Source organism: Chionomys nivalis, chromosome 4 (assembly GCF_950005125.1).
Source record: "Chionomys nivalis chromosome 4, mChiNiv1.1, whole genome shotgun sequence".
NCBI classification, from domain to species: domain Eukaryota; kingdom Metazoa; phylum Chordata; class Mammalia; order Rodentia; family Cricetidae; genus Chionomys; species Chionomys nivalis.
The window spans coordinates 28,345,108-28,372,926 of NC_080089.1; the positions used below are offsets into that span (position 1 = coordinate 28,345,108).

Here is a 27,819-nt window from a genome sequence, read left to right on the forward strand (position 1 = left end):
TTTATTTCTCCTGACATACAGAAGTTTTCTCACTTTGAGATTCATGCTTAAGTCTGAACAAGGTTGGGAGTCCTTTGGTTCAAGCTTAATTAGATACGGTTTTGTTTGCTCGCTGTGTTAGGATGGCTCTTATCTCTAAGAGGTTTTGGTCAGCCACAGTATTGACAAGTAAATGCCAGGCTCGTGCCAATATATGGGTCCTTTAGGATAATGCAAAAACCAAGGAAAGACTGCAGTTTTGGCTAAGGTTTGTTCAAATTAAGAAGAGATCAATGTTATCCACACAGCCTGATGATGACAAGACAGTAACCTGCCTTGTAATCTGGCTCTGGCTGTTACCAGGCAGGTAGGAGTGTGGACAGGAAAATGTGTCTCATCTCCAAGTTTGATCATTTAAATTTCAGGCTGAGCACATTCTCCTTTGTGGCTACATCTGCAGCCCCAGGAAGCACCAGCAGGCAGAGCTCTTCCCACGGAGGTGGCTGGTAGACCAGCTTCCCAAAGCCTTGCTCTCCATCACTCTGGGGGCTGAGCAAAGAGGCCAAAGAACAAACAAGGGAGAAAGAGGGTTGAAAGAGGTGTTGGATAGTGGTTTTCAAATTAATAGCTTTTCTCATTTTGCATTCAAAACCAAACACGGTGGATCCAATTCAGCTTCAGGCACTTTCATCTGTGAAGTCAGATTGGCAGAGTTTGGGAAGAGAGAATGTGGGAGGATACAGGGAGCACGCGCAGGAATGCATTATTCATCCCACATTATCAGATAATGAGTTGTTCCAAATGAGTGAGCCTTCCAGATAACCGAGTCTTCTTTTTTGAACCTTCAAGCTTCCTTTTAACTTTAGACCATATTTATATATTTTGTTAAGTGTGTTATGGAATCTCTGTCTAGAATACCTGATTATAATTAATCATATCTTGACTACCATCGTATTTCAACAGGGATTAATTATATATTTTTTACACGGTTGCCATCTACCTCTGCCCTACTGTGATGCTACATTTTAGCTCTTTTATTCTTGGGGAATGGCTCCATTCTTCCCCTTGGGTACCACTTGTCAGGGTTATGGTATCCCTTTCTTCTCATCTTTTGTCCATAGTGGCTTAGGAGTAAATGGATGTCTCCCAGGCAAAGCAAATAACCAAGCCTATTTAATCAGCAACTTTATTTCCTTCATGATTTGAAGTCCACCATTCAGTTCAGATGCACACATAATTATTCTATGTCTATTAAGGTTGAGGATGCTGTGCCTAGTATCGAGATGATAAAAGGTGCTTTTGAGTGGTTACTGTCCATTAAGGGAGGAGACCCGATGCCTCTCATTTATCAGGGATGTCAAATAGGTAAAGACCATAAATTGAATTCATTGTGTGAAGTACATCAATAGAAGAACGTACAGGATAGAGAAGTAGAATAAAGTATTTAATTATCTTTGGTTGGAAAGATTCCAGGAAGGTTACAGAGTAGAAATGATACCCCAAAAGTAGGATGAATAAGAGAAATAAGAGTGCCTTACACAGAGAAAAGAAAGATAAATATGTCTGAAGGAACAATAGTTTTGTCTGCAAGTTTGAGAATGTCAAAGTCTGCCTCATTCTGATTCAGTGAATTAAAAGGGTTGGACAATAGATAGCACTGTTTATTGCATCTTGTGCTCTTAGAAAGTCTTGCTTAATTTCCAAAGAAAAAAGTCAAATGAGTGGGAAATGGAGGAGTGATATAATCAAAGTAAAGTACATACATGTATGAAAATGTCATAAGGAAACCTATTATTATGTATAATTAATATATGCTAATAAACTAATAACGTCAGGAAATTAGAGTTCCTACCCAGTGTCATCTGAGGAATATTAAAGGAGAAAGAATGGTCCGTATACCATGGAATCACTTCCACTTCTGAATAGCCTTCTCCTTCCCAAGATGCCAAAGTCTCTCACAGGAATCTAAGAATGGTCCTGTGTGTTGTCTTAGGAGTTGTACCAATTTTGACAAAGGATAAGAGTGGGTTTTCACCTTTTAGAAAAGCACAATTCCTATCAAAATGTAGTTCCCAAAACAGCGGCAGCAGCAGCGGCATCTGGGGATCTACCAGATGTGGATGTGAGCGGATCCCACCTAAGACCTATTGCATCTGGTGGGACAGGAGTCCTGCTGTCTCTTTCTCAAGCAGCTCCATGACATGGATGCACATCCATGCCTGGGAATCACTTTTTAGAGGACATAGAAGCAGAAGGAAAGGCATGAACCCAGGATCTGAAATAAGAAACACAGACAAGGATAAAGTATGGCTTAGGCTTTGACTCTAACATGTTGTCTTCATGTGCTTCCCTGACTGGTTAGCCAGCCCACTGGACCACGGTCAGGGTGCCAAGAAACAAACCCCTGCCCAAGCAGAAGCTTCATCTAAAACACAAGCTTCCATTGGATTTTGTGTAACACTATGTAGAAGAAGCGGAGGGGCTGTGTCCCGCCACCGGGCTAGCTTTACCTAAAATAATTACTCGGAAACTATATTCTTTTAAACACTGTTTGGCCCATTGGCTCTAGCCTCTTACTGGCTAACTCTCACATCTTGATTAACCCATTTCTAATGAGTGTAGCACCACGTGGTGGTGTCTTACTGGGACTATTCTTAACCTGCATCCATCTCGGAGAAGAGAGCTATGGCAACTGGCTCACTTCCCTTCTTCCCAGCATTCTGTTCAGTCTACTCCACCTATCTAAATTCTGCCCTATCAGGCCAAGCATCTTTCTTTATTAATTAACCAATGAAAGCAACAGATAGACAGATGACCCTCCTCCATCAACACTAAGTGGACTTCCTATTCTGTGACCTGAAGTGTCACCTTTATACTTTGTGATTCTTGGAGAACTGGCCCACCTCTCTGGAAGGTTCACAGTAAGACCCTTCCAGGAGCCCATAGTGAAAATTTGTTACAAGGAGTGGGGCCCCTTTTTTATCCCTGCCACCCGGCTTGCTTACACCTGAAATAACCACACAGAAACTGTATTAATTTAAACACTGCTTGGCCATTAGCTCTAACTTTTAATTGGCTAACTCTTACATATTAACCCATCTCCATTAATCTGTGTATTGCCATGTGGCTGTGGCTTACTGGCAAGATTCTAACCAGAATCCATCTGAGGCGGAGGATCCATAGCTTCTCCCTCACTCTTCTTTCTTCCTCCCAGAATTCAGTTCTGTCTCCCCTGCCTACCTAAATTCTGCCCTATCAACTAAGCCAAGGCAGTTTCTTTATTCATTAACCAATGAAAGCAACACACAAACAAAAAGAACTACTACACCAAAAACTCAAATGCCACTTAATTGATTTGTAACTAAGCCTGTTGCTGTAGTGGCCATCCCAAGGAGCCCCTCACCTTGGCCCATTTTCCTTTCTACACAAAGAATAAATAAGGAACTAACTAGAAAATGACCCAGTCTTGCAAAAGGGATAGGCTTGCCCTGCTCCCATGTTTCATGGTATCTGGTTATTCTGGCATAATCTACCCAATTCACAAATATCGTTTCCTTCAAAGAAAGAAGGTAGGTGGAGTCTGGTCTGATCATTGCCTTTCCTGGGGCAAATGAGGATGAGGTCCTTACCCTCCTGGTAGACACATTCTAGGTGGGAATTTCTCTTTTCTGACTGACAGGTTTGTAGAAAGATGTCACAGAACGGGACAGTTCTTGTTTCCTTTCCCCTCCAGTTGGTGCATACAAGGTGACTATGTATGGAACTCATTCATAATCCTATCATCTGTACATCACCTACACAGCTAACAATCCATCCATACACCAATTGCATAGTCATGGCGTGCGGCAGAGGGTTAAAGCCTGAGAAACAAAATCAAAATCAGGAAAAGTAACACTGTGGCAAGGGTCCCCTGGGAAACACGTGAGGGGAGCAGCCGGCACAAATCCTGAAATGGAAGCCTTTGTTCTATACGAGTTAAATATCCTTCCCAAATCAAAAGATCCCAGGAAATATTATGACTCTTTAATATTTTAACAGAATTGGATAGAGGAGAGTTTATTCATTTCCTGGCTCCACTCTGTTGCCTTTGAGTAAATATTGGTTTTTGACATGTAATTATTAATATTGTGTATTGCTTTATATAGCTCTTAAGTGCCGTTTAATTTATGGGGAAAATGAGCGAATGAATGTAAATGAGCTGGAGTCAGTGTGACACTTCTGCCCTCAATACGTCCTCCCTGGGCCACAGGGTCCCTATTGTTTCCAGTCTCCTTTTTATTTTAGAGCAAGTTGATGTTGCTGGGGTAGGGGTGGGGAGGTGAAGACAGGACTTCTGTACTTAGTTCTGAGCTAGGAACATTTATTCCAAATACCTGTTCTTCTGTTCTCCCATAATCCCAGTCTTCCTGGTCCTTCCTTTGAGTCCCACTTATTTCTTGAGCCTATCTGACCACACCCTGACCCACCCTAGCCAGCCTGGCTGTTAGTAAGTCTGAATGATGGAAGGGAAAAGATGGACAAATGCAAATGAGCATTTTCAAGCCTGACTCTGCTCGGCACCCTCATGGCGCTATAGCTCTGCTTCTGGCATGTTCAGCAGAACCTCTCTGATGCTAATGAGTGTTAGCCCTTTGAGAAGTATCTCATCAAGTTCCCAGCCCAAAGTACACTCATAAAGAAAGGAAATTCATCATCGTCCACTAGCCATGTTGGAGGGTTCAGCCCAGGCACCAGCGCACATTTCTGGACTCTTAAAGTAACAATAAAGCGGTAGCTAAACATGGCGTCACATCACCAGTGACAAGACTGGGTGGATCTTTTCACGGGTGACATTGCCTGTCTATATCAAAAAAGTTAAGACACAATACCAGGGAAGCAGAAGGGGATGAGAAATGATCAAGTACATTAATGTAGGTGGGGAAAAACACATTGAATCCCACTATTCTATGCAATAAATGTAAACCTGAGAAAAAGACGCGCCCAACTGAGAGATTTTTAAGAAAATGATCAAGCCTTCTAATATATGTGGTTGGTAAACTTATCTTTTCCTTAAGACAACAATCAATTTTTTCATCTCTGGCAGTGACGCTGTGCCAGAGGGTTGGAACCAACTGTTCACTTTGCCAAACTACCTACCTATGCCATTTCTAAGCCTCTGACCACAGCCATGCTCTCCTCTTACTGTTAGAACACTCAAAGTCTTAAGCCTGGGAACCCACAATTTCTTATGTGCTGTTTGTTTGTGTTTTTTTTTTTTTTTTGATACATATTGCCTCTTGTCTTGCAGGATATGTAGATTTTTAGCAAAACGATGAATGTTTATGTGCTATGGTCAACTTTGCCAACCTATTCTGCCTTTATTGACCTAATTTTCCCCAGTCAGATTTCAGTATGTTTTCTGCCCTTCCAAACCAGGGAGGATGAACGTTACTGTATCGATTTCAGCTTGCCTACTGCACCAACTGAACACATACCAGTCACATTTTTATCCTGGTCATCTTGCTGTGTCCAGCATGTTCTCTGCTGACACATGTGTAAAGTGGCCGGAGCTTTGGCGTCCATATCTGGAAGAAGGGGCCCTGCCTAGATGTTTGCTCACAGAGAATTTTTGGCCATCTGAGTCTGTAGAGCGATTCCTAGGATGATGGTAGAGAAGGGCACAACCGTAGGGACTTTTCTTTGCCTGGTGTCAATCTGTAACAGCATCCACAATGCATGCAGCACTGACCAGGGTGGGACACCGAAATGGTTTCTGCTACCTTATGTGAAGTGATATGTCCAAGTCACAGCTTCCTTCTTTTCGGTTGTTAATTGTATGTTTACTTGGGGTATAAAAAGCTTGGTGTAGAAGTAAGTTTAGTATTCCCAACTATTGCACAGCCAAGAGGAAGTGGGAAAACTAGGAGAAAGCTAAGGAAGTACCCTGTCTCCACAGATGTGGTCCTAGCCTGCATAATAAGTTAGTTTGTTTGCCTCTAGGAGATGGGTGAAGAAAGATTTTTTTTTATTAAAATTGAGAAGCCTACAGGCCTGGGCAAGGGCATTCAGAGAAGATAGTCCAGATCATCTATACATATAAAATGGTAGAATCAAAATGATGCTTTTAAAATAATCATTACTCATTAATAAACTGTCAAAATTCCAATGTTTATGAAGATGTATTTGTTACTTGTCAAGTTGCTATGACAAAATACCCTAGCAAAATCAACTTAATGGAGAAAAGGTCGGTTTTTAGTTACTACTCCAGGGTACTGTCCTTTGCTGAGGGGAAACTGAGGCAGTTGATTGCATGTATCCACGATCAGGAAGCAGAGAGAGGTGAATGCTGGGAATCAGCTAGCTTTTTTGTTTTAATCCAAGCCCTTAACCTGCGGAATGGTGTTTCCCACAGTGAAGGTGGGTCTTACCATTTCAGTTAACCTAATCCAAACAGCTCCTCACGGACTGACCAGAAGCTTGCCCTCCTGGTTAATCTAGACATTGCTGAGTTGATAATGTTCATTATCATGGAGAATTTGCTGTTGGCAGAAGTTTTCTGGGGAAAGGTTGTCTTAGGTTGTTAGTGGATGTGAAGATGATAGGCTCGTTAGGAAAGCAATGTAGCACCCACCGGTAAAGTTCCTCTCCCAGGAGTGACTCTTCACTTTTTTTTTTGACCTGGATAAGCAAAGAACTCTGTGAAAAAAAAGTCATCCGATCTTCTCACTACAATGTGACACCATATTTAACTTGCTAATCTGTTGCTTTTGGAAGTGTCCAGCAATCTACATTGGTACCTGGTCTTAACTTTCCAGCAATGCATGATGAATTTACAATGGATTTCCTTTCCCCTACAGTATATCTTAGCCATGAAACTAATATGGTACTTCTTAAAGTGACGAAAGTCAGTTTTGAACAATCTCTATTTAAGGATTCCTTCCCATGGATAGGCTTTCACATATCTTATGTGGTAATAACATAATACAAAGAATTAAAAGTAAATTAGCTGTCAATCATCACTAAGGTCCTTTACATAAACTATCATGCCATTTCTACAATGAAATGCTGCTTAGTTCCAAATATGTTAATAGATATTTTTATAAACATATACGCAATTTTATGTACACTCTCCTACCTTCTGTGGTTTGGTTTGCTTAGGAATGGAGATTATTATATACTTACTTGTGTTATTTTATATAAATGAGCATTGGTCAGTAAATGTTTAAGACAGTAAAGTAATTGTTAATAATAATGGGAAAGAGGTGGGTGTAGATAGTAACGTTTTGTCAGCATGTAGTCCTTTATGGATTGGTGCTGGAACCATATTACCTTTCCAAAAGACAAAGCAATAATTGGAAAAGAAAATGTAATTCAGCCTTTAAATCCTGGAGAATGCTGAAGACCTGGCTGTAGTCAGTCTCTTGCATATAGAGTAAGGATAGAGTATTTTTTTTATGCAAAAGTGACTATTTCTTCACCAACCGTCACCATAATTCCAGATGTTTTGAGGTGGCCTATAAAAGTGAAGTTTCATGGTTATTCTTTCTTTTAAAAATGAATGAAGAAAGGGTGGGCTGTCACTCCGTTGTAGGACACTTCCTTGCATGAGCCAGCTCCTACACTTGATCCCCAGCACCACAAAGAAATTTAAAAATAAATAAAGGAGAGAAGAACAAGAACTTTGTTTCTGAATCTCTCCCACTTTGCATCTCTGCAGTCCAGTTCAAGCACAGTGGCATTGGCAATGCCCATGTCTTTGTGCCTCTACGATGTAAGCTAAAGACTTGTACATAGTAGGTTATTAAGCACCAATGGAATTATGTGAGGCAGCTGCTCCCCACTCCCAATAATATGCGTGTGACGATTATCTAAGAAGTGAAGTAAAAAATAGACAGTGCTAAGTGAAACAAGTAAACATTCTAATAGTGGAAGAATCAAATAAAATGCCCCGAAAATTGCAAGCTACTAGAGATTGCCATGAAGACACTATGTCTTCATTGACTATCACTTGGGGAAAAATCTGGACTGAGATGGTCCATTTGTACTCAAGAAAATATTCTCAGCAGCTTTTCTGAGTAAAATGAGATGTGCTAGTGATGGGAGCCTCCTCCGCCCCCCTCTCTCTTGCCTGGGTGCTGGCCTACTGTGAGCCAAAGGCATTAATTTATGAAGTTAAGAAGTAAGGACACTAGTTGTCTTTCTGCACATATACCTGAAGGTGCAGAGAAAACAAAAGAGATTTTTTTTTTTTTTTGACAGCAGCTTTCATTACCACAGAAAGAAATGAGCTTGAAGTCACTATTATAAATATCCGTGGCCCTTGATGGGGTGTGCTGATTGAACTTTATTAACCTTGCATCCTTTCCGAGCTACTGACACTGGAGCCTCTAATACTTTTTAGTCACTTGCCTTCAAATTTAATGTATATTAAACATTTAGGTAATAACGTATTTCCAAAATGTTTAGCATAATGATTTCTGATAAATTGTCTAAAACATTATAGAACACTTGTTGCTGAAAATGTTCTGTGTTAAGATCTCTGCATTGGGATGAAACCGGACTCTCTGAACATGGCGGACAATGAAGGCCAATGAGAAGCCAAGGACAATGGCACTAGGTTTCGATCCTAATACATGAACTGGCTTTGTGGGAGCCTAGCCTGTTTGGATGCTCACCTTCCTGGACCTAGATAGAAGTGGGAGGACCTTGGACTTCCCGCAGGGCAGGGAATATGGACTGCTCTTCAGTACCTAGAGGGAGGGGGAATGGAGTGGGGGGGAGAGGAGTGGGGAGAGGGGGTGGGGCGATGTGTGGGAGGAGGGGGAGGGAAATGGGAAACAGGGAGGAAGCAGAAATTTTAATTAAAAAAGAATAAAATGAAGAAAAAAAACAAAAAACAAACAAAAAAAGATTTCTGCATCATTGGGGCATGCTAAAAATTCTGGTATAGACTCATGCTTGTCTTGATTTTGGGGTGACTGGAAGGTGCAGTTCCTGATGGGAGGGTGATGGGTAGAGAGAGTGGTCCTCCTCAGCCAAGGGTACAAAATGTTTCCTAGAAGCCCTCAGTGATGCTTCAGTCTACACCACTGAGTCTCTCTCTCTCTCTCTCTCTCTCTCTCTCTCTCTCTCTCTCTCCCCTTCTCACCCTCTCACTTCTCTCTCTCTTTTCTGTGCATTAATTGCTTTTTGCTGCAGCTTGAGATATTTATGGGTTAGGAGATTGCCAAGTTATTTATTAGATGGAGTATCTAGGGATAGACTAATATAAATCACTTAGGCTGGCATTGAATATAGCAGACACTCAGTAATTTAAAAAGCTTTAATAAAAATGCTAAAATATGAGACTTGTCTTTGGCTGTAATGAGACTCAGTTATCACGTTTTTATCAGCAATATTCAGTCCTGGACCTCTCCACCTTCTCTTGGTCTAAGACAATGTGAATGCAGTCTTCATTCTCAGAATAAGCGAGGTTGTTAGACTTGAGAGAGGTTTTAAGTTTTTGGAGAGCGACTCCTTTAAGAGTTATGGATTTACTATCTATGTGGGTGCTAGTGACTGACTTCCTCACTCTTAGAAAGTCAAGCAGGTTTAATTGCTTTAGGAACCCTGTCTCCTGTGTTTCTGGAACAGCGCTGAACAGGAAGGGTTGAGGATAGAATATAGGAGCTTAAATGTGATCCATAGAACATGTTCTATCATCTTTGGAATCCAGGAAGTCACATTACTATGAAGGCCACACTCAATCCTGGCCACCACTCTGAATCAAAATTCCTTGGCTTTGAACTGCTTAAGTCCCTGAGAACTCAATATGCAGTCTTTCTTGATTTTCTCTTCTTTACTAGAATCCCTATAGTAGGGATCGTTACCACTTTACAGCATTTAAACTATATTTAGTTTTGTCCCCACATTTATCCACAGCTGGGAGAATTTAAAAATGCATTTCTTATTTTTAAACCGTGTAGGGGGATGTAATGTTCACGTGAGTGCAGGTGCACACAACAAGCGTCAGAGCCCCAAGATCCAGTCACGGGACAGTGTGCACCGCCCAACATGGTGCTGGGAAAGGAACTCAGGACCTCTGTAGAAACAGCACATACTCTACACACTGAGTCATCCCTCTAGCCCCCTCAAAATAGAAAGATTTAAAATTGCTCACCCTCCTCAGACCATGACACACTATGAAGAAGATACCCGGTCTCCAGGTTTTAAAGAGAGCTATTTGTTTGTAAGCTTCCAGACCTGGTTCAGCCACAGGTGATGAGAGTCTCTGTGTCTTCCAAGGAAATGACTTCCTCAGGCCTGGAACTTGATGACCCTTGTGCACAGCAGTAAGGTACATGGATCTACTCTGGCCACACAGAGCATCTCGGAGAGGAGAAGAGAAGGGATGATGGGAGAAAGATCCCTGAGATTGATTCTTGATGGATATTGAAAGAATCAGGCTACATTCCCAGCTCAGTTGAAACACTCTCTGAAACTCAAAGTTGACATGCCAGTGACCATGGTGACCATAACTCAACAAGGACCAACCACCCACACCCTCAACCTTAGAAAGCTCTAGGGTAGACTGGGAGGGGTACAAAATAGGCAGGAGCTGGTTGATTCTCCATGTCATCAGGTACCAGGCAACAGGAATTCAGGAGAAGCTCAGAGAGGTAGAGAAGCCAGCCTTGTGGTTGTGTGGCCTCCAAAAGGTATAGTCAGACATTTGTGGAGGCGAGTATCAGGTAGAGTTCTACAGAACTTAAACAGAGTGAGAGCAGATAAAGAAATGCATTTCCAACAATAGGTTTGAAAGCAGTTGACAAGATAGGACATTAAAGGAGTGTAAGAAAACACCTGCAGACTGTGAAAAGAAATCCAGAAGACCAGAAGTCATTGAATGGAATGATGGGTCTTGAAGTGCTGGGCGTTGACAGGCACAGACTGTTTCTTTGTCCAGACACACCCTGCTGGTACCACCTTCGTCAGCTTCAAAATGCTTCAAATACAGCAGGGCCAGCACTGATAACTGTTGACATCAGAGGCTCTTCATAGGCTTCTGGAGCACAAGGGATGATGAATCCTAGTTGACCTTCTCAATCATTTTGTCATAGTTCCAGATAGCTAACTAAGATATCACTTCAGCTTCTTATTTATGTCAGTCCCTGATCATGTGACCCAGAAGAACATTAGAGAGCCGGTAATTAGAGTCAGAGAATTACTGCCTACCAGTAAAGCAGGTGCCACAGTATTTGGTGCCCTTCGGGTCACTGAGGTAAGGTGACTTCTGCCCTCAGATCCTTTAAGGGTATTCAGGGGCCCATGATGCTATGCCCACACTGGACAGGTGTTTGTCAGACTGGACAGGACCTGGCAGACTGGCCTGACAGATGTGCCAGCGTTTGACCAGAGCTGTGTGTACCTGCCCTTACCTGTTAGGCCATGCGAGAACTTAGGCAGCCCCTCCCTGCCTGTTTCTTCATCAACACAAGATGCTAAAGGCGCTTCATGGAGCTTTCCTGAGGCAGCAATGAGAGCTCTGCATGTGGACCTCCTGATGCTAAGTTCTCATTGAGAGTCCCTGGAGAGAGACAAGTAGAGCCGGAAATACTGATGTTTGCCACAGGCTCAGTACAGGGAAACCGTCTCATAGCCTTGCTTTTCATTCCTCATGATGACCTGTGAGTTACCCATGGTCACCAGGCTGTTTTTTCAGCTTGAGAAACAGATGAAAGAAATTAAGAAAATACAAGGTCACACAGTGAGTAAGACTGGGTGAGAGAACAGGAAGAGGTTGCTGTGACCGGCTTTAAAAGGAAAGGTGAAAGGAGGAAGAAGGCCAAAACACATGCCGGGAGATGTGACGTACCCAGCATCCCTGGTGTGAGAGACTTGGATCAACAGAGGTCCCAGTCTGGTAGACACCTCATAATAAACATTTGACAGAATTGGGACTAAAACCAAAGTGTTTCTTTATTGGAAAAAAAAAATGAGGAGGGAGAACTGGGTTGTTCCTAGATCTATTTTTGACTTGAAAATGCTGTGATATAAATTAAAACCTGTGATCCTAAGTATGAGTGTGGCCAGAACTTTTGGGGGTAGGGGAAGGGGCACAGACTGCAAGTGAGGGTTGGACAGAACAAAGGGAACCTCCCAGAGAGCAGCCATCTCTGCCCTGGGAAGAGCTGAAAACTGCCAGAAGGACTTCCACTGTGTGTGGTTCCTCTGATCATGGCCAATTGCTTGAATTGTGCAAATTAAAATAGGAAGTGTGTGCCTATAAATAACCTCGGTAAGAGACACCGTGGAGACAACCATTACAAATGAACTCAGTGGAGCGAGTGATGTCACCCCACCCTGAGCAAGCATTCACGTATCTGTAACTCATAATCATTCGTTCAGATTCACTATCATTTCTCTCATCAAAATATCACTAAGAAGACTGAATTCAGATGGATCAGGTCTTATCCATTCCTGCATAAAATAAAACTGTCTCACACCAGGACGTGAAGGAAGCCCGAATTCACAGTCAGCCTGAACAACTGAATCACTAAGTCTGGGCCTGCTTCTAAGAGCGAGGATGTGACTCCATGCAATTCAGCCCAGTTCCAACTTGATGGATGCCTCTGTAGATCCTGAGAAGCTGGTCCCTGGAGACTTGCCTTTCACTCGCAGTTAATCTCAGCTTGTACTGAGAGAACTTCTCGGACACCAGGCATTGTGTTACCCGGTAATGGAGGAGCCTAGAGAGATGGCTCCGCAGTTAAGAGCACTTACTCCTCTTTCAGAGTGCAAGTTTGGTTCCCAGCAGTATCAGTCGGCTCACACTGGCCTGTAACTCCATTTCTAGGATATGAAACTCCGTCTGGCCTCTGTGGGCACCTGCTTGCTTGTGGTATATGTAAACTCACTCAGGCATACACATCATCATCATTGTCATCATCATCATCATCATCATCATTTGTGTCCTGGCAATGCTTAAGCATGCCTGGGCAGCCTGTTTATTACAGTCCTCCAGTTGTCCTAGCCTGGGCAGTCCTAGATGCTTGTGTTATTGTCCTACCCAAGGTTCCACGGTCTTCCCTTACTCTCGCTATCCAGCATGTTTTGGGCCTTCCTCTTCGCCTTACCCCATGCACTCCTTCAAGCAGTGCTGTCTTCGGGTATCTGCTGTCATTCATTCTCATAACATGGCTGAAGTATCTCAAGTGCCACCACCACACCCTGTAGTTTACTTCCTTGTGTACATAAAAAGGTTTCTTAATGTCATATTATCACATGGTTATTTCTCGACAGACAATTCATTTATTTTCATCAGTCTGACTGTTAGACATATTGTTCTCAAATTTTGAATATATTCTACGTATTTCCCTCTTTCCCTTAAGGATAGGATATATTGAGGTAGCTGGGTTATGTGGAAACCGAGTGTGTGAGAAGTCACTATAGTCTAACTTTAAAGTCACACTGCCATTGGTTTCGAGGTATTTGCCAAAGCTTATCATTGCCTGTCTGTTATAATTATTCTGCTGTGTAAAGATGTATCTCCTTCAGATTTTGGATTTACATTTTTTTCTGGGGAGAAACATTGCTAAGCATATTTTGATATGCATATCGGCCATTTTGAGATTTTCTTCAGCTACAAGTCTAGTGTATATATTTTTGTTTTGCTGTTTGTACTTATCTTGTCATATTTATGAAATAATCAATGATCACAAAGAATTCTGCCTAAGCTTTTATCTAAGTATGAGCTTTTAAGTTCAATTCTTTCAATCATTTTGAGTTACATTTTTTTTAGTATATATTTAGTTTGAAGCAGGATCCCAAATGCTTACTTTTGCATGTGGGTGTAAGTTGTTTCCTTATCTTTTTCCTGGAAACTGCATTCTTTTTTTTTTTTTTTTTTTTTTTTGGATTTTTCAAGACAGGGTTTCTCCATAGCTTTTTGGTTCCTGTCCTGGAACTAGCTCTTGTAGACCAGGCTGACCTCGAACTCACAGAGATCCGCCTGTCTCTGCCTCCCGAGTGCTGGGATTAAAGGCGTGAGCCACCACCGCCCGGCTTTGCATTCTTTACTCATTGACATGTTTTCATATCTTGTTGACAATGACTAAACATTTACTTATATTTCTGGATTTTTACCTACATTTTCTTAATGTATTTGTTTATTCTTATGCTTATTTTAATAATTAGCATTTTATTAATGTATTAATGATTATAAAAACTACATATACATATCCATACATGAGTGTTTTATTCAACAATAACAAAGGTTATTATTTTCTGTTGTTCCCAGTAGTTAAGTCACTTGTAGATTGGGCTTGGCTCTTCTTGCTTTCTTTTTCCTCTTCCTCTTTCTTTTCCGCATCCTCCTCTTTCTTCTCATATTTCTTCTCTTGAGACAGGGTTTCATAAAATAGTTTAGACTGGCCTTCAACTCACTGTGTATCCCAGGGTGGCCTTAAACCGCCAGCAATCCTCCGGCCTCTGCTTCCTGAGGGCTGGACTTGTAAACATTAATGCCGCCTTTGCTGCCTTATAAAGTGTGCTTGTGATACTGCTGGAGGCTCGCGAGTCGAGTGTGAAACCAGAGAAAGCTTGAGCTGGGCATTCGCAACCCGGTTCCTTCATTTCAAAACTACCCAAAGCAAGTAAGCAACACAAATGCATGAACACATATACATGCACACTCAGTTCTCAGCGTGTGGCCTAAGGGACTTGCAAAAGATTAGACAATCAAGGCAGAGAGACTAGAACCCAGTCCTTCATTTACTTCATATAGCGCAGTGGTGTTTGTTACTGATTTTGATTGTTAGTAAATTGCTATACTATTTCATATGCAAAATGGTGCACAAGCTAAGCTAGCTTGAATACTGCATTTTCCAATTTATTCTTGCCTCTTGTTTAGGAAATAAGCTGACTTATTAGGATGCAGAAAGGTAACCCCACAAGAATAAAACATGGAATCTTTAAGAGCACTTTCTATATTATTTTTGTAAATTAGTTTTGAGTGTTTAAAACTATAATGGAAAGCGTTTCATATTTCTATTACCCTCACAAGATCTCTTAATATTTTGTTATTCCCTGAGCATCATAATAACATTAAAATGAAAATAGTAACAATGACGACTTAAGGCAATTTGAAACCATTCTCTCTAATCTAATATCCACACACCTGCAAGGCAAATATTTTTATGCCCATTTTACAGTTCAGAAAGCTAAAAGTGGATGGCTTAATGTGTGCCTTTTTAAAATATCAATCCAAAACAGAAGGAAACTGTATTCAAATGTTAGCGTCTAGGATTGCAAGTCAAGAGATGTTTTGTTTTTAACTATAGAGCTTAACTAAGACATTTGAGATTAAAATCCTGAATGAGTAGAGAGTAGGGATGCTAGCAGATGGCCTCAGAAAGCCTCAGGGAACAGAACGTGTTATACATCATGAGTGGACCAGACTTCCCAACAGGGCACTTCGGGACAGTACAGAAGCTGGCCAGGTCTCAGTAATGGATGGAGACACAGGACAAGCCCAGACCCCATGCAGGACTGCAACTGTGGCTTCTCTGCTGGGCTAAAAACCAAACTCACCTTGAGGACTTTTAAACAGCATGACTTCCTGTTGTGATCTTGTCCTGGCGCTCCTTCGTGAAAGAAAGGGAAGCTCCTCCCTGACTTCTCACTGGCATGGGCACTCTTAGCGATAAGGAAGAATATGAGTAGGTCTCAGAGAGACCGCAAAAGGAGCATCGCTGTGCACTTGTCCACTGTGTGCTGCCATCCAGAGGACTGCAGCCACACAGGCAGTTTCTAAGAACGTGGAAGCAATGGCCGGAACCTGGAGCTGTGGCTCTAGCCAGGGTGCCCTACATAGCACCATCTCTAGAGCTGGCCCCACCCAAGCTTTCGCGGTCCTCAGACTTCAGACTCTACCCCGGTCAGCTCAGAGATGTCATCAGGATAAAATAGTTAACAAAGCCATTGCGAGTGAGATGGCAGACCAAGGCCTATCTGACAAGGCTGGCTGGGGAGAATTAGCCACCTTGGCACATTGCCCCTTTCTCAGTTGGCTCTCAGCTGAGATGGGCTGTGTGGTCGGATGGACAGGATGTCGAGGCCTGTCCTTTGTTCCTTCTAGAAAGACTCCCTGGAAGACACAAGGAGACCTGAGGGTCGCTCTATGCACATGTATGAGGTCTTCTCTGTGCATTGGCTCAGTGCAAACTCAAGATGAAGAAGGAAGATGCTAATAGGCCTACCTAGAGTACTTCCTGGCATAGCCAGAGTGGGTGTGTAAATAACACAACAACATGAGTGGAAATACCCACAGATGGGAACATATTATATTTATAGCAATATTATTTGCAGGGATATCTTATACCTCCATTCTCTTATTTGTGTTATTAAATACTATATAATTATAGTTATATAGATAACATTACAAGACTATACTTATTATGTGACTTATGTACAATTTAATATATCACATTTATTAATTTGCTTAGTTATTGAGTACATTTAACTTAATTAAACTTAAGTAAATCTTCCCTTGTCAGCAAGGCAAGGCAAACTTGATGCATCAACCCTGACATAAAGTGAATGGGACTGAGATTTGGAAAATGATCAGCAGGAATGGCTGGAGCTGTTTCTTTGTTTCCAAATGGCACCACCAACATCCACAGTGGGCACAGGAAAGAATAACTGCAGCTCACATTTGATGAGAGCTGGCATACTTCCAAGCACCGTGCTGGTGTGTGTAAAGTCACGCTTACTTCTTGCAACAACCTAGCTGGACAGGTATTTTTTTTGTTTTGTTTTTTTTGTTTTTTTTTTTAGATTTTCAAGACAGGGTTTCTCCATAGCTTTTGGTTCCTGTCCTGGAACTAGCTGTAACTAGGCCAGGCTGGCCCCGACCTCACAGAGATCCGCCTGCCTCTGCCTCCCAAGTGCTGGGATTAAAGGTGTGTGCCACCACCACCAGGCCCTGACTGGACACGTTTAGTCAGCTTCACTTTACAGGTGGCGAGCCATGATCCAGGAGGAGAAGAGTGAGTGTTGGAGTGAATGTTGCCCAGGCATGGGGAGCTCCTGGACTCCAGAACCCTAGTGAGGGACACACAGCCTCTTATAACTGTATCTTCCTTATTATGACCACTATTTGGGTGTGGAGATAATATATGCAGAAACACATGGGTCCATCCCTGTTGGCTTTGGTCAAAGGAAACCTTGCCTTCAGGCAAGCCTTTTCTAACTCAAGCTTATCCTACCACAAGAACACAATGATCTACAAAATGTAGACACTTATTTAGCGAGTTTTCATTATGTGTTAAGCACAGTCCTAAGTATGGGTTCACTGTGCTTTATGAAGTTTATACTCAAAGTCCACCACATAAACAAACATGTATTGTCAATGAACACAAAAGCACGAAACTGTAAGTATCATACAGGAAAGTGCGAGTGTTAAGAAGATACTGTAACAAAAGGGCCTGAATTAGACAAGCCGTTGGGGGAGAGCTGGAGTCATTAGCAAAGACTCCATTAAAACTGATCCCAGAAGGAAACCTCATACCAGTAGAATAAGGTCTTGAACATTTCAGAGAGAGCAAAGAACAAATGTCAGATCTCTAGCATAGGATACACTTGAAACATTTTATAAAAAATATTCAGCTTGAAAACCTACTTATCTATATATTATATTCTAAGGGAGGTACAGTAGGTGGCAGATGTTGTGTTGTGTTACAGCAGCCCAAGGGTAGATATAAGAGACCCTGGCCATGAAACAGTTCCCTTGCAAAGGTAAGTAGTATGATAAAGAATGCTTTGGGAGGAAGAGAGAAAGTCAGCTATCCTAAAGTTAAATACTGAAGGATGTCTGGTTCTGGGCACAGACAGAGTCAGGGCTGTATTTTCTAGTCGGAGGGAAGAATGAGTAGAAAGGCAGAGAATGAGAGTGCCTCAGCCCCAGAGACATACACTAGTGAGGAGGCTGTGGTTACACCATGGACAGACTGACTGAAGCTGAGCAGGTAAATCCTGCTAAGAACCTTGCACTGTGTCTGCTGGGTTTAAGGTTTAAGGGGTGTGTACTGAAAGATGTGGACTGAAACAAGGAAATCATAGTAGCTGTGGTGAGCATATGCAGTTTGTTATATAGGGTAGTAATAAGTAAAACATGACAAGACTTTTGTAAAGCTTCAAACAACAGAAGATGAGATTGTCAGCTAAGTCAATGGTGGTGGGGTTGAAGATGAATGACCAGGTTCCAGATGTTGTGTGAATTATCTAAAGCACGTTGCCATGAAGTAGGCACAGAAATTGGGTACATGCTTCCTGGCAACCTGGAGCCCAGTGAAATGTCAGAAATCCACCTGTTCCCAGGATACTTGATTGCAGTCTGTTAAACCTTGTCTACAAATAATATTAACGCATAGACAGTTCAGGGCCACTACAGATGAGTGTTGAGAATTCTGCAATCCTGTGTGAAAGTCCTCTTGTCATCTACTGTAACAGTTTCTTTCCTTCTTTCTTTTTTTTTATTTGTTTCTGAGACAAGGTTTCTCTCTGTGGCTTTGGAACTTGTCCTGAAACTCACTCTGTAGATCAGATTAGACTTGAACTCGCAGAGATCTGCCTGCCTCTGTCTTCTGAGTGCTGGGATTAAAGGGGTGCACCACCACTGCCCAGCTTCACTTACTTTATTTATCATTGCCAGAAGCAACTTAAAGGGCAAGGAATTTATTTTGGCTCAAGCAAGTGGATCTAATGGGCCACATGTACTCCTGGGTAGCTGTGAGTACAGTCCAACCAAAACTCCTAAATATACAAAACCATGAGTTTTTCTAAATGATGTTTCTGTAACTTGACTATATAGCTCTTCAGTATAAACTTCATAGATGACATTTTTGTCAGAATGTCAACAGGCTGGAATTGTTTGAACGGCATACTCCGTCATAGAGAGGAAGACAAAATTGCTGGGTCCATGGTAGTAGAAGGGAAGAAGAGACCTCGTGATGGAGCAGGGGTGGGCTTTAGCCCCCAAGACCTGCCTTCTTAATGGTCTATATCTGCTTACCAGTATTTATGTCCCAAAAGTTACATAACCTCCTGAAACAATGCCATCATTCCAAGACCAAATGTTCAAACACATGTGCCTATGCGAAAATTTTCACATTCACACCATAACACTAAGAATCCGTGAAAATAAACCAGATCCCTGGTCCACCATGAAGGAAGACCAAGAGCATCTATAGGTGGGACTTGAGAACATTCTATTTGCCATCCTTTAGTGACAGAACATGGGCCTACCATTTACTTTGTGCAGTCTGGGCATTTCAAGTTATAATTGCTATTCATTTCTTTGTGTCTATTTGATCATTTATTAACACTAGCACGATATATAGACTCATTTTTCACAGATCTTTATTGTCATGGAACATGGATCTGTTCTTTAAATGTGGGGGTGGGAGAATTTGAAAATATTCCCAAGTGACTTTTTTTTTATTATCTTCAAAAACTTATACTGGAAGCAAGGATAGAGCTTCACGATATTACTATGATCAATTCATATTAAAAATTATATTAGAAGTATTGAACAACCCCTTTGGCAAGCAGCATGCATGGTTTTGGAGCAGTAAGTATGACTAAGATGGGCTTGAGCTGCCATGGTTTGCAGCAAGCTGGAGAAGCTATCTTGTGTAAGTTAGAAAGTTGTTCACTCTAGAAAGGGCTGTGAGGACAGTGCCCAGAGAAGGATGCAGAAAATCAAGGTCAATGGACATATTGTATTTGGAAAACTAATAATATTAAACCAAAAGAAGACATAATATAAACCTATATAATCTAAGATAATTTGCTGAACTCTTATATCTCCGTTCTTCATTTTATTCCAGTTATTTTTCAATTTTCAGGAGCCCATGAGACCATTCAAGAGTAAAGCCATTTGAACAAGTCATTAGACACGAATGTTGGCTACCAAGGGCTTCATAACTGAGACCCAAAAGGACTTTCTTCCTTCCAAATCACTTCACTTCCTGTCTTATTGAGTATCTATGTACTTGTAATGGAGTTTATCATTCTTCCTTTGTGACAATGACAGAATCCTCCTGAGCTACTAGGAATGACAGATTGTGCCGCCTGGCAGTGTGGGAATGTCTGACTCGCCTTGGCCATCCATTCCAGGAAGTTATTTCTTAATGAGTGACATTGACTAGCCACCCGGAGAATGCAGAAATCACACTAAGTTAACATGCAGTTTTCCTAGTCCCCTTTTCCCTGCTCTATTTAAACTAGCACAAGAAACACCATGGCAGTAAAAATGGCACCTCAATACTGGATGCTGTATCGGGAGTCCCAGCCCAAAGTATCATGGCTATGACTTATTAAGTCACTACACATGAATACAACTGTGCTTGCCCAGGAAGTGTCTGTATTCCTTCCAGAGAGACTCTGGGGGTCTTCATAAAGAGGCTTTAAGATGGCCTAGCACTAGTCCCTAAAGCAGATATTATTCTGAGATATTTGGAAGTTACACCAAAGTTGTTTTTTATAGGAATGAGAAAATACATATTGGCATTTCTCTGCCCAGACCTATTTTGTAACAAGCCAGAAAATACTGAAAAACAGGTAGAACCATTTTCTCCAGAGTATACAGTACAGTTGGAAAGTGCAGGGTTTTTGTTCTTTCTTTCTATGTGTATTTTGGTAAAATATGTGCACTGAAATTTCAGGGCAATTCCTAATGCAGAAATAACCACCAATATGGCAGATTTATAAGCTAAGCAATTTTTATTTATTTGCTAATGTGGATTCCCTCAAGAGTTCAAATGTTCTGCTGGTTACTTATGGCTTCTCCTTGAAAAGTCTTCCCTGTGAGTTCTCAGCAGTGTGAAGCTGCGGGCTGCAGGGTTGTCAGAACAGAACATAATTCTCCTCTGCCAATGATTTCGGTGCTTGGGAATCTACCACCACTTCAGCTGTTTGTTTGATAATTAATAATTCATAATTAAGGTGGCAATACAAATAAGTCAACATGACTGTAGACTGGGTGGCTCTTCTCTCTGTGATCTTTCTTCTGATTCTGATGATCTGAAAGAAAAAAAAATTGGGAAGGAAGCTTAAAGTTTTGATTCCCAGCTTTGCCTCCCTGAGCACTGGGATTCTGTTCAAACTGTGCTCCGAATCCTCCTTTCAAGAGAAATTCAACTCATTCCCTTGAGAGCCTCCCCAGTCCAAGATGCAGGAGTCCCACCATTTGTGATGCACTTGGTCCCTGAGGAAAGAGTCAGGGTGCCACGGTAGCTGCAATGCTGCATGGTTTGTCATCTTCCTGAGGCTTGGATGAGAAGATACAGGGAAGCTGGCTTAGTATTGGAGACAAGGGAAGGGGACAACAGAAGGAAGGTGGCTTTTGAGTGGTTCTCTAAAGATAAACCAACCCTTTCCCAAAAAAGGATGAAGAAGGTGGAGGAACTGTGAAGTCTTCCGGGTACCTGGCCCTGAGATGATCCAAAGGCATGAGGATCTGTACGATGAAATCCTACAGATGCAGTGTGCTCTGTGAGTGGTAGCTGGCTATACATAAGGGACTGTAGTCAGGCTGCCAAGGCTTCTTACACAGAGGAGTTTGTGTGTTATCCCTGGAACCCCATGGAGAGCTGCAAGAGTCAGTAAAGGAGCAGATTGACTCCTTTATTGCTACAACAGGTCCTACTGTCTACATTGACAGGGTAGGTCAGATGGACTCAAAGGTGCTCAGCAACCGATTTCAAAGTTCCAGGAGAGAATCTATTCTAGTTGTCTAGTGAGAATTCATGAGAAATCCAAGCAGAAACACTGATGAGAAGGGTTGAGGTGGATTCTGGGTATTTTCTATCCTGAGGTCTTTGTGAAGTTGGTAATTAAGGTAAAATGAAGAATCATAGTGTGCCTGAGATCCGTGGACATTGTCCAGGTACTAGAGAAGAAAACAATTGCACAATGTTATTGTCACTTTCATTGTAATCAGCTGCAGCATTGTGGCTGCCATAGCAACCAATACATATTGAGTGCTTATTTTACATCAAACACTCTGATAAGACAGCACTTAAAGTCATGCAGCAAAGAGGTTAGTGCCTCCCAGTTCACAGGTGAGGCACCAAAGTTCAAACAGTAGAGAGCAAATTACTAATTAAGATCACACAGTAGGTGAGAAATTGCACCCCAGAGCCCTGCCTCTAACTGATTGAATAGCATGGTACTAAAAATAGTTCACTTTGTAGTACAGCTATGTCCTGGCTTTCTTTGGGTCTTAAAATGTTGCAGTTCAGTACAAAAGTGTTTCTCGTATTGTAGAATTCTTGATATAAATTTTGATTTCAGAACTACTTTCCAAGGCTGGTGTTACGTGGTATGCAATTCTTTCATGTGTTGGGCAGTGGTAGTGAACCATAACACCAGTTTAGTGATACAGTCAAGAAGGAAATCAAACCACCGATCCTCCATGTTGTGCAGGATTGCTAAATTTTGATGCTTTGTACATTTAATGCATTATGAACTTTCTGATATTTTCAACTTCTAATATGTTTATAGATCATAACCTCAACACGAACCAAGGAACATCCATACAATGAAAGGTGGCATCAGTAATGGAGAGTTTAATGATTTATTTAAGGTCTCAAAGAAAATAAAATTAGTAGCAATCAAGAAAAAGATTCAGAGCTTTAAAGGATAAGTAAGATTTTGGAGATTAAGAAATGAGAAGAGTATGAAGATGGAATGGTAACAATGGAACAAAGGGATTAAATGGAACGAAGAAAAGAAGACAGGTGTGGGATCCCTGTCTGTATGCTATGAATATTTTTTATTACCATTGTTTAATAAAAAAGTTACTTTGACCTATGGCAGGGCAGAATATAGGGGGGCAGAAAAGCTAAACTGAATGCAGGGAGAAAGAAGGCAGAGTCGGGTAGACATAGTTGCCAAAGAAGAAAGATGCAGGAACCTCTTTAGTAAGCCACGGCTTCATGGCAATACATAGATGAACAGAAATGGGTTAATTTAAGATATATGAGCTAGCTAGAAATATGCCTGAGCCATCAGCCAAACACTGTTGTAATTAATATAGTTTTTGTGTGATTATTTTGGTTTGGGCAGTTGGGAACAAAAAGCAGTCTCTGTTTACAACAGGGTAGAAGTGAGGAGTATGGGAAAGGATAATTAACACTTAAGAACTTAAGACATTTGAAAATACCATATAGAACCCTACTACTTTAGAAGGTTCCAAAATATATACATATACAAAAAGAGTTTAAATGGAATTATCCTGTAATAGCAGGATAGTGCCTCTTTCAGATATCATAGGCTGCCAAATAAAAAGTCAAATACCAGGTACAGGTTACCTCTTTTTGAGTTGTTGATCACTGTTCCCTCAAAAAAAAAAAAAAAAAAAAAAAAAAAAAAAAAAAAAAACACTACAGGTATTGCTATTATTCTTGCTTATTCTTGAGAATTGCATGGTACAACCCCATTGCTGAAGATACCACATGTCTAGGTCACAGACCATAGAACAATCAAGCTAATACTTATCTGGAAGTTCCATCCCTCCCTGCTAGTTTTCATAGTGCTGGAAGTGAGTATTCAATACTCTTACCCCATTGAGAACCCTGTGAGCTACAGGCTGAGAACCCTGTAAGCTACAGTAACTAGCAATATATGCCCTGGTGCAACAGTTGCACAAAAGTTTTGGGAGCAACTGACCACATTTTGATTGTGTTTGAAGCCTGATCCACAAGTAGAATTCATGCCTAGTAGTGTTTGTTAGCTGGGGAAAAATGTTTGTGGCGGTTAGGTCATAGGCAGTAGAAAAGAGGCCTTAATACTATTATTCTACTAAATGGGCATAGTGTTAAATTTGTCCCTAAGTTCTTATCTTGATATCCGTAGATTAGTGGATCTCTCAGCACTCATTAGAGGAGTTTGTTTGAGCAGTAGGTAATTAACATAGTAGTAAGCATAAGAGACCCACAACTGATGAATATGCAGAGAATACAAGACTCTGGGGTGCTCAGCTCTAAGTGCGATATTTATGTCCTAACCATCTCCCAAGGCTCGGGGATCATCATAAAAGAGATAGTGAATATGCTGTAAGAGCCAAAGGCAGTGAATTACTACAGGCAAAGTTTCCCATAACAACAGGACACTTGTACATCTCAACTGAAAGCTACTGAAGTCCTACCACTGGTTCAGAAGATGTTGGCAACTGGTAGCTGCTAAGAGAGAGAGAATATAATAGATTGAAGGAGGTAGCCCCTAAGTTGCTACCCATGCTCCAGCAGATAATCCTATACCCATCTATGGACAGCACTAGACAGACCCAGTAGATTTTACAAAGACAGAAAGAGAGTACACCCAGTGAAGTTAGAGTAGTGGGGGAGTAGGAAAGAAATTAAAGAGAAGTGAGTGGGGTGTATGTTTGCTCAAAACACATTAAATGCATGTATGAAGTTCTCAACCCAAAGGAAAAACAATTAATAAAATTTGAATAGGGCCTGAAAGTTAGATGGAGCAATGGAATGTTTTTGTTGTGCGAATATTTTTTGTTTGTATGTACTCCATGCTCAATTGTTCAATTTTATTCTTAGTATCCTGCACATTTTATAATATTTCACTAAAAGTTCTGTGTATTTGTTAAAATGAATTTGTGTAGACTTAAAATTAACAACCACTGAACACCAATAATAAAATAAAATGTAGAAAAAAAGGTTGAAAAGAAATCTGGGTAGAAATACTCTGTTCAACTTCAAAGCTTTAGAGAGGGTCTGAATGTTTTGGACATGGTGAGTAGCCAATGTGCTTGGCTTTTGAAGTGAGGTATTGGGTATAAGCTGTGACTGGGAACCTATTGTCATCTGCATAAACAAGAAGGGAGCCTGTGGATAGAGAAGGACTCTTGGAGGTCCTTGTGATTTATCTCTTACTTTGCGTCTAATGAATAAGTAGTTATATCCTTGTCTTCAGATCTTCTGCCAATGCCACCACCATACCTGCACCTACTAGCTACCTCAACAGGGCACAATGATGAGCTTTTCTATTATACACATTCTGTGAATGGTGTCATTGGCCAGATCTTTGCCAAGATGAGCAAAGTGGGATTAAAATGATATTCATGGTACAAACACATAACATGATAAATGAATATTTATAGGCTGGAAGCTCTTTTAAGTGCAAGGAATCATTCTCAGTGTTTTTTCTCTCTTCTATTTCCTTATAGTTCCTCCCCAGATAATGAACATCTCTTCAGACATCACGGTGAATGAAGGAAGCAGTGTGACTCTGTTATGTCTTGCGATTGGCAGACCAGAACCAACGGTAACATGGAGACACCTGTCAGTCAAGGGTAAGGTATTTACTATGTGAAAGTTTGGAGAGTGTATATTAAAGGCCCGCTTGGTTCTCATGCAAAGGAAACATCAACAACTAGAAAGTAACCGTGTATGCGAATGCAGCAATGTGGCTTCTCTAAAGCAACCCATTCTATGTATCTGCTGCTGAGTACCATGTTCCAGGAAGAGAATCTGGAGAAGAAACTTACTGAGATTACTTTCTCAGTTCTTTCCATGACTTAGAAAGCCTTTGACTCCAAACTGAAAGGAAGAGTGGATGGCTTTTGTTGATGACAGTAACTTTGTGTGGAGATGGGTATGGAAGGTGATGTTGATATCACGCCCTTGGGAACTGTGGCACTGTTCTACATGAAGTAGAAAAGGACCTCCTGCTTCAATATTTTCAGGACAGGTATCCAAAGCCACACCTGTTGGATCTGAACACACATAGTTCACCCTGCAAAAAAGAAGGGCAGTAGAAGTAGGGGATTACCCCAGGCATAACTTTACTAGGTATCCAGTAATTGGTATTAAAACATCAGTCACCATCATCTCTGACTTAGTAGGAAGGAAATCAAAAGGACATGAGTCCTTGCCTCCTTGGAAATAAAACTTGTGCTCCTACCTGAGCTTTCAAGGATGGGCACAGAGCCATCTGATATATTACACTGTTGCCAGAAACTGTGATTTATTCTAAAGAATATACAAGAATCAAGTGCTCCCTCAGGCATTGGAAAACCTAAACGTGAAACCAGTCACTAGGAGAATACACATATGCCTGCGTGTAATGTAAAAATAATGTACATCTAAAAGGAAGCAGGGAAGTAGATCTTCACAACCTTGAGAAAGGCAGATATCTCCAGAACACAAAAAGCTCTCTCTGAGAAGGAAACAAAAAGGACAGACTTGCTTGAGTTTCCCGGGGCTGTCTTAGCTAAGTGTGAAAAACTTCATGACTTAAATGGAAATGTATTTCTTCACACTGTTGGAGACAGTGTGTCAAAGGTCAAGGTGTGGCCAGGCTGATTCCTTTCCTTGACTGATTCCTCCCAGCTATTTTTTTCTAGCTTCTGGTGATTTCCATCAGTCTTGGGTACAACTTGTTTGTAAATGTGTCACTGTGATTTCTGCCTTCATCCTCAGTAGCATTCTCCTTATGAGCGAGAGGAAACTATCCATTTCTCTAAGGGAATAAGCCATATCATTTAGGGATCATAGCAACTACCTCTTCTTGTCTGTTTGTTACTTGATTGCCTCTATAAAGATCCTACCTCCATTAAAATGTCTTTAGAAATCAATGAAAAGTCAAGTCTCTGAAAAAAATTATACTTATTTCTGACAAAATGACAACAACAATATGAGTATTTATAGCATACAACCCTAACAGCCCACCTAAAAATGATCAAAATTGACATATGAAAACAACGAAGCACATGAAAACATACTCAACATTGTTATCATAGAAATGACAATCAAATCACACTGTAGATAGAGTTACTAGAAAGACCAAGTTAAATAGGCTGGTAATATTAAGTGTTGGTCAGATAGTGAGTCCCTGAAGCTCAGCCTCATCAGCCCGGACTGTGAAGCTGAGTAAGCCCTATGGAAGGAAGTGTGGCATTTTATTGTAAAGTGGAACATATATATTTAACATATACTTAAAGTACATATCCACAAATATACACTACATGTGTTAGCTTTATTCACAACAGTTTACACTAGAAGTAACACGCTCACAAGTGAAGTATAAACAGAAGACCAATGTTGAACAATCAGAAAATCAAGCACTGATTCACATGATATGATGGATGAATCTGAAAATCACATGGAGAAAGACAGATGTAACTACACACACACACACACACACACACACATACACATACACACACCAGGGTGATTTTCTTTAAATAATCCAGTTCTAGACCAGGAAACACTAACCCATAGTGGCAAAAGCCAGGTCATCAGTTACATAAGGGACTTTGGGTATCACTGACTGCTGAGCAATATGGGGGTGGAGGGTCTAAGTCTCTAGTGAAATGACAGTTAATTTGTTTTAAGTGGAGTCAAAATGAATATAACTTTACACTAAAATAAATGCATTAGACTGAGTATAAATTAGATTCTAAAAAAATTTGAAGTATGTAGACATATAAGAAATAATGTCCCAAGGTCTTATCCTAATTTAGGACATCAGTCATCTCGATAACTCCAAAGGAGTGACAGCTTGTTAAGGGAAACATCACCTGAGAAGTGGCCGTTTTCTTCCTCACATATTAAGAAATTCATTTTCATCCCTGTCTTTTTCTAGAGAAGGATAACGCTATTAAAGCTGCTTAACATTTTTGATAGACTACAGATATTGAAACCTAACATTTTAATATCACAGCATCAACAAGGGCATTAAAACACACGCCATGGGCATCGCAGTGCTCAGGTTTGATCTAAGTGCAGCCATAGTACAAATTCCTAAAGGCATGCGCCCCAGGTGACTTTTGTCTAAAGCCAGAGAGAATTTGAGTTTCAT

At 41.1% G+C, this 27,819-nt stretch overlaps 1 protein-coding gene across 3 annotated transcripts in view; it reads left to right on the top strand.

Annotated features, from left to right (window-relative positions):
* The window catches only part of Opcml (opioid binding protein/cell adhesion molecule like), a 1,138,727-nt gene that overhangs the window by 999,348 nt on the left and 111,560 nt on the right, over positions 1 to 27,819 (top strand). For all 3 annotated transcript variants that reach the window (XM_057766994.1, XM_057766995.1, XM_057766996.1), the window contains exon 4: positions 25,184 to 25,309. In XM_057766994.1, coding sequence (XP_057622977.1) covers positions 25,184 to 25,309 — 126 coding nt within the window. The remainder of the gene's footprint in view (positions 1 to 25,183; positions 25,310 to 27,819) is intronic.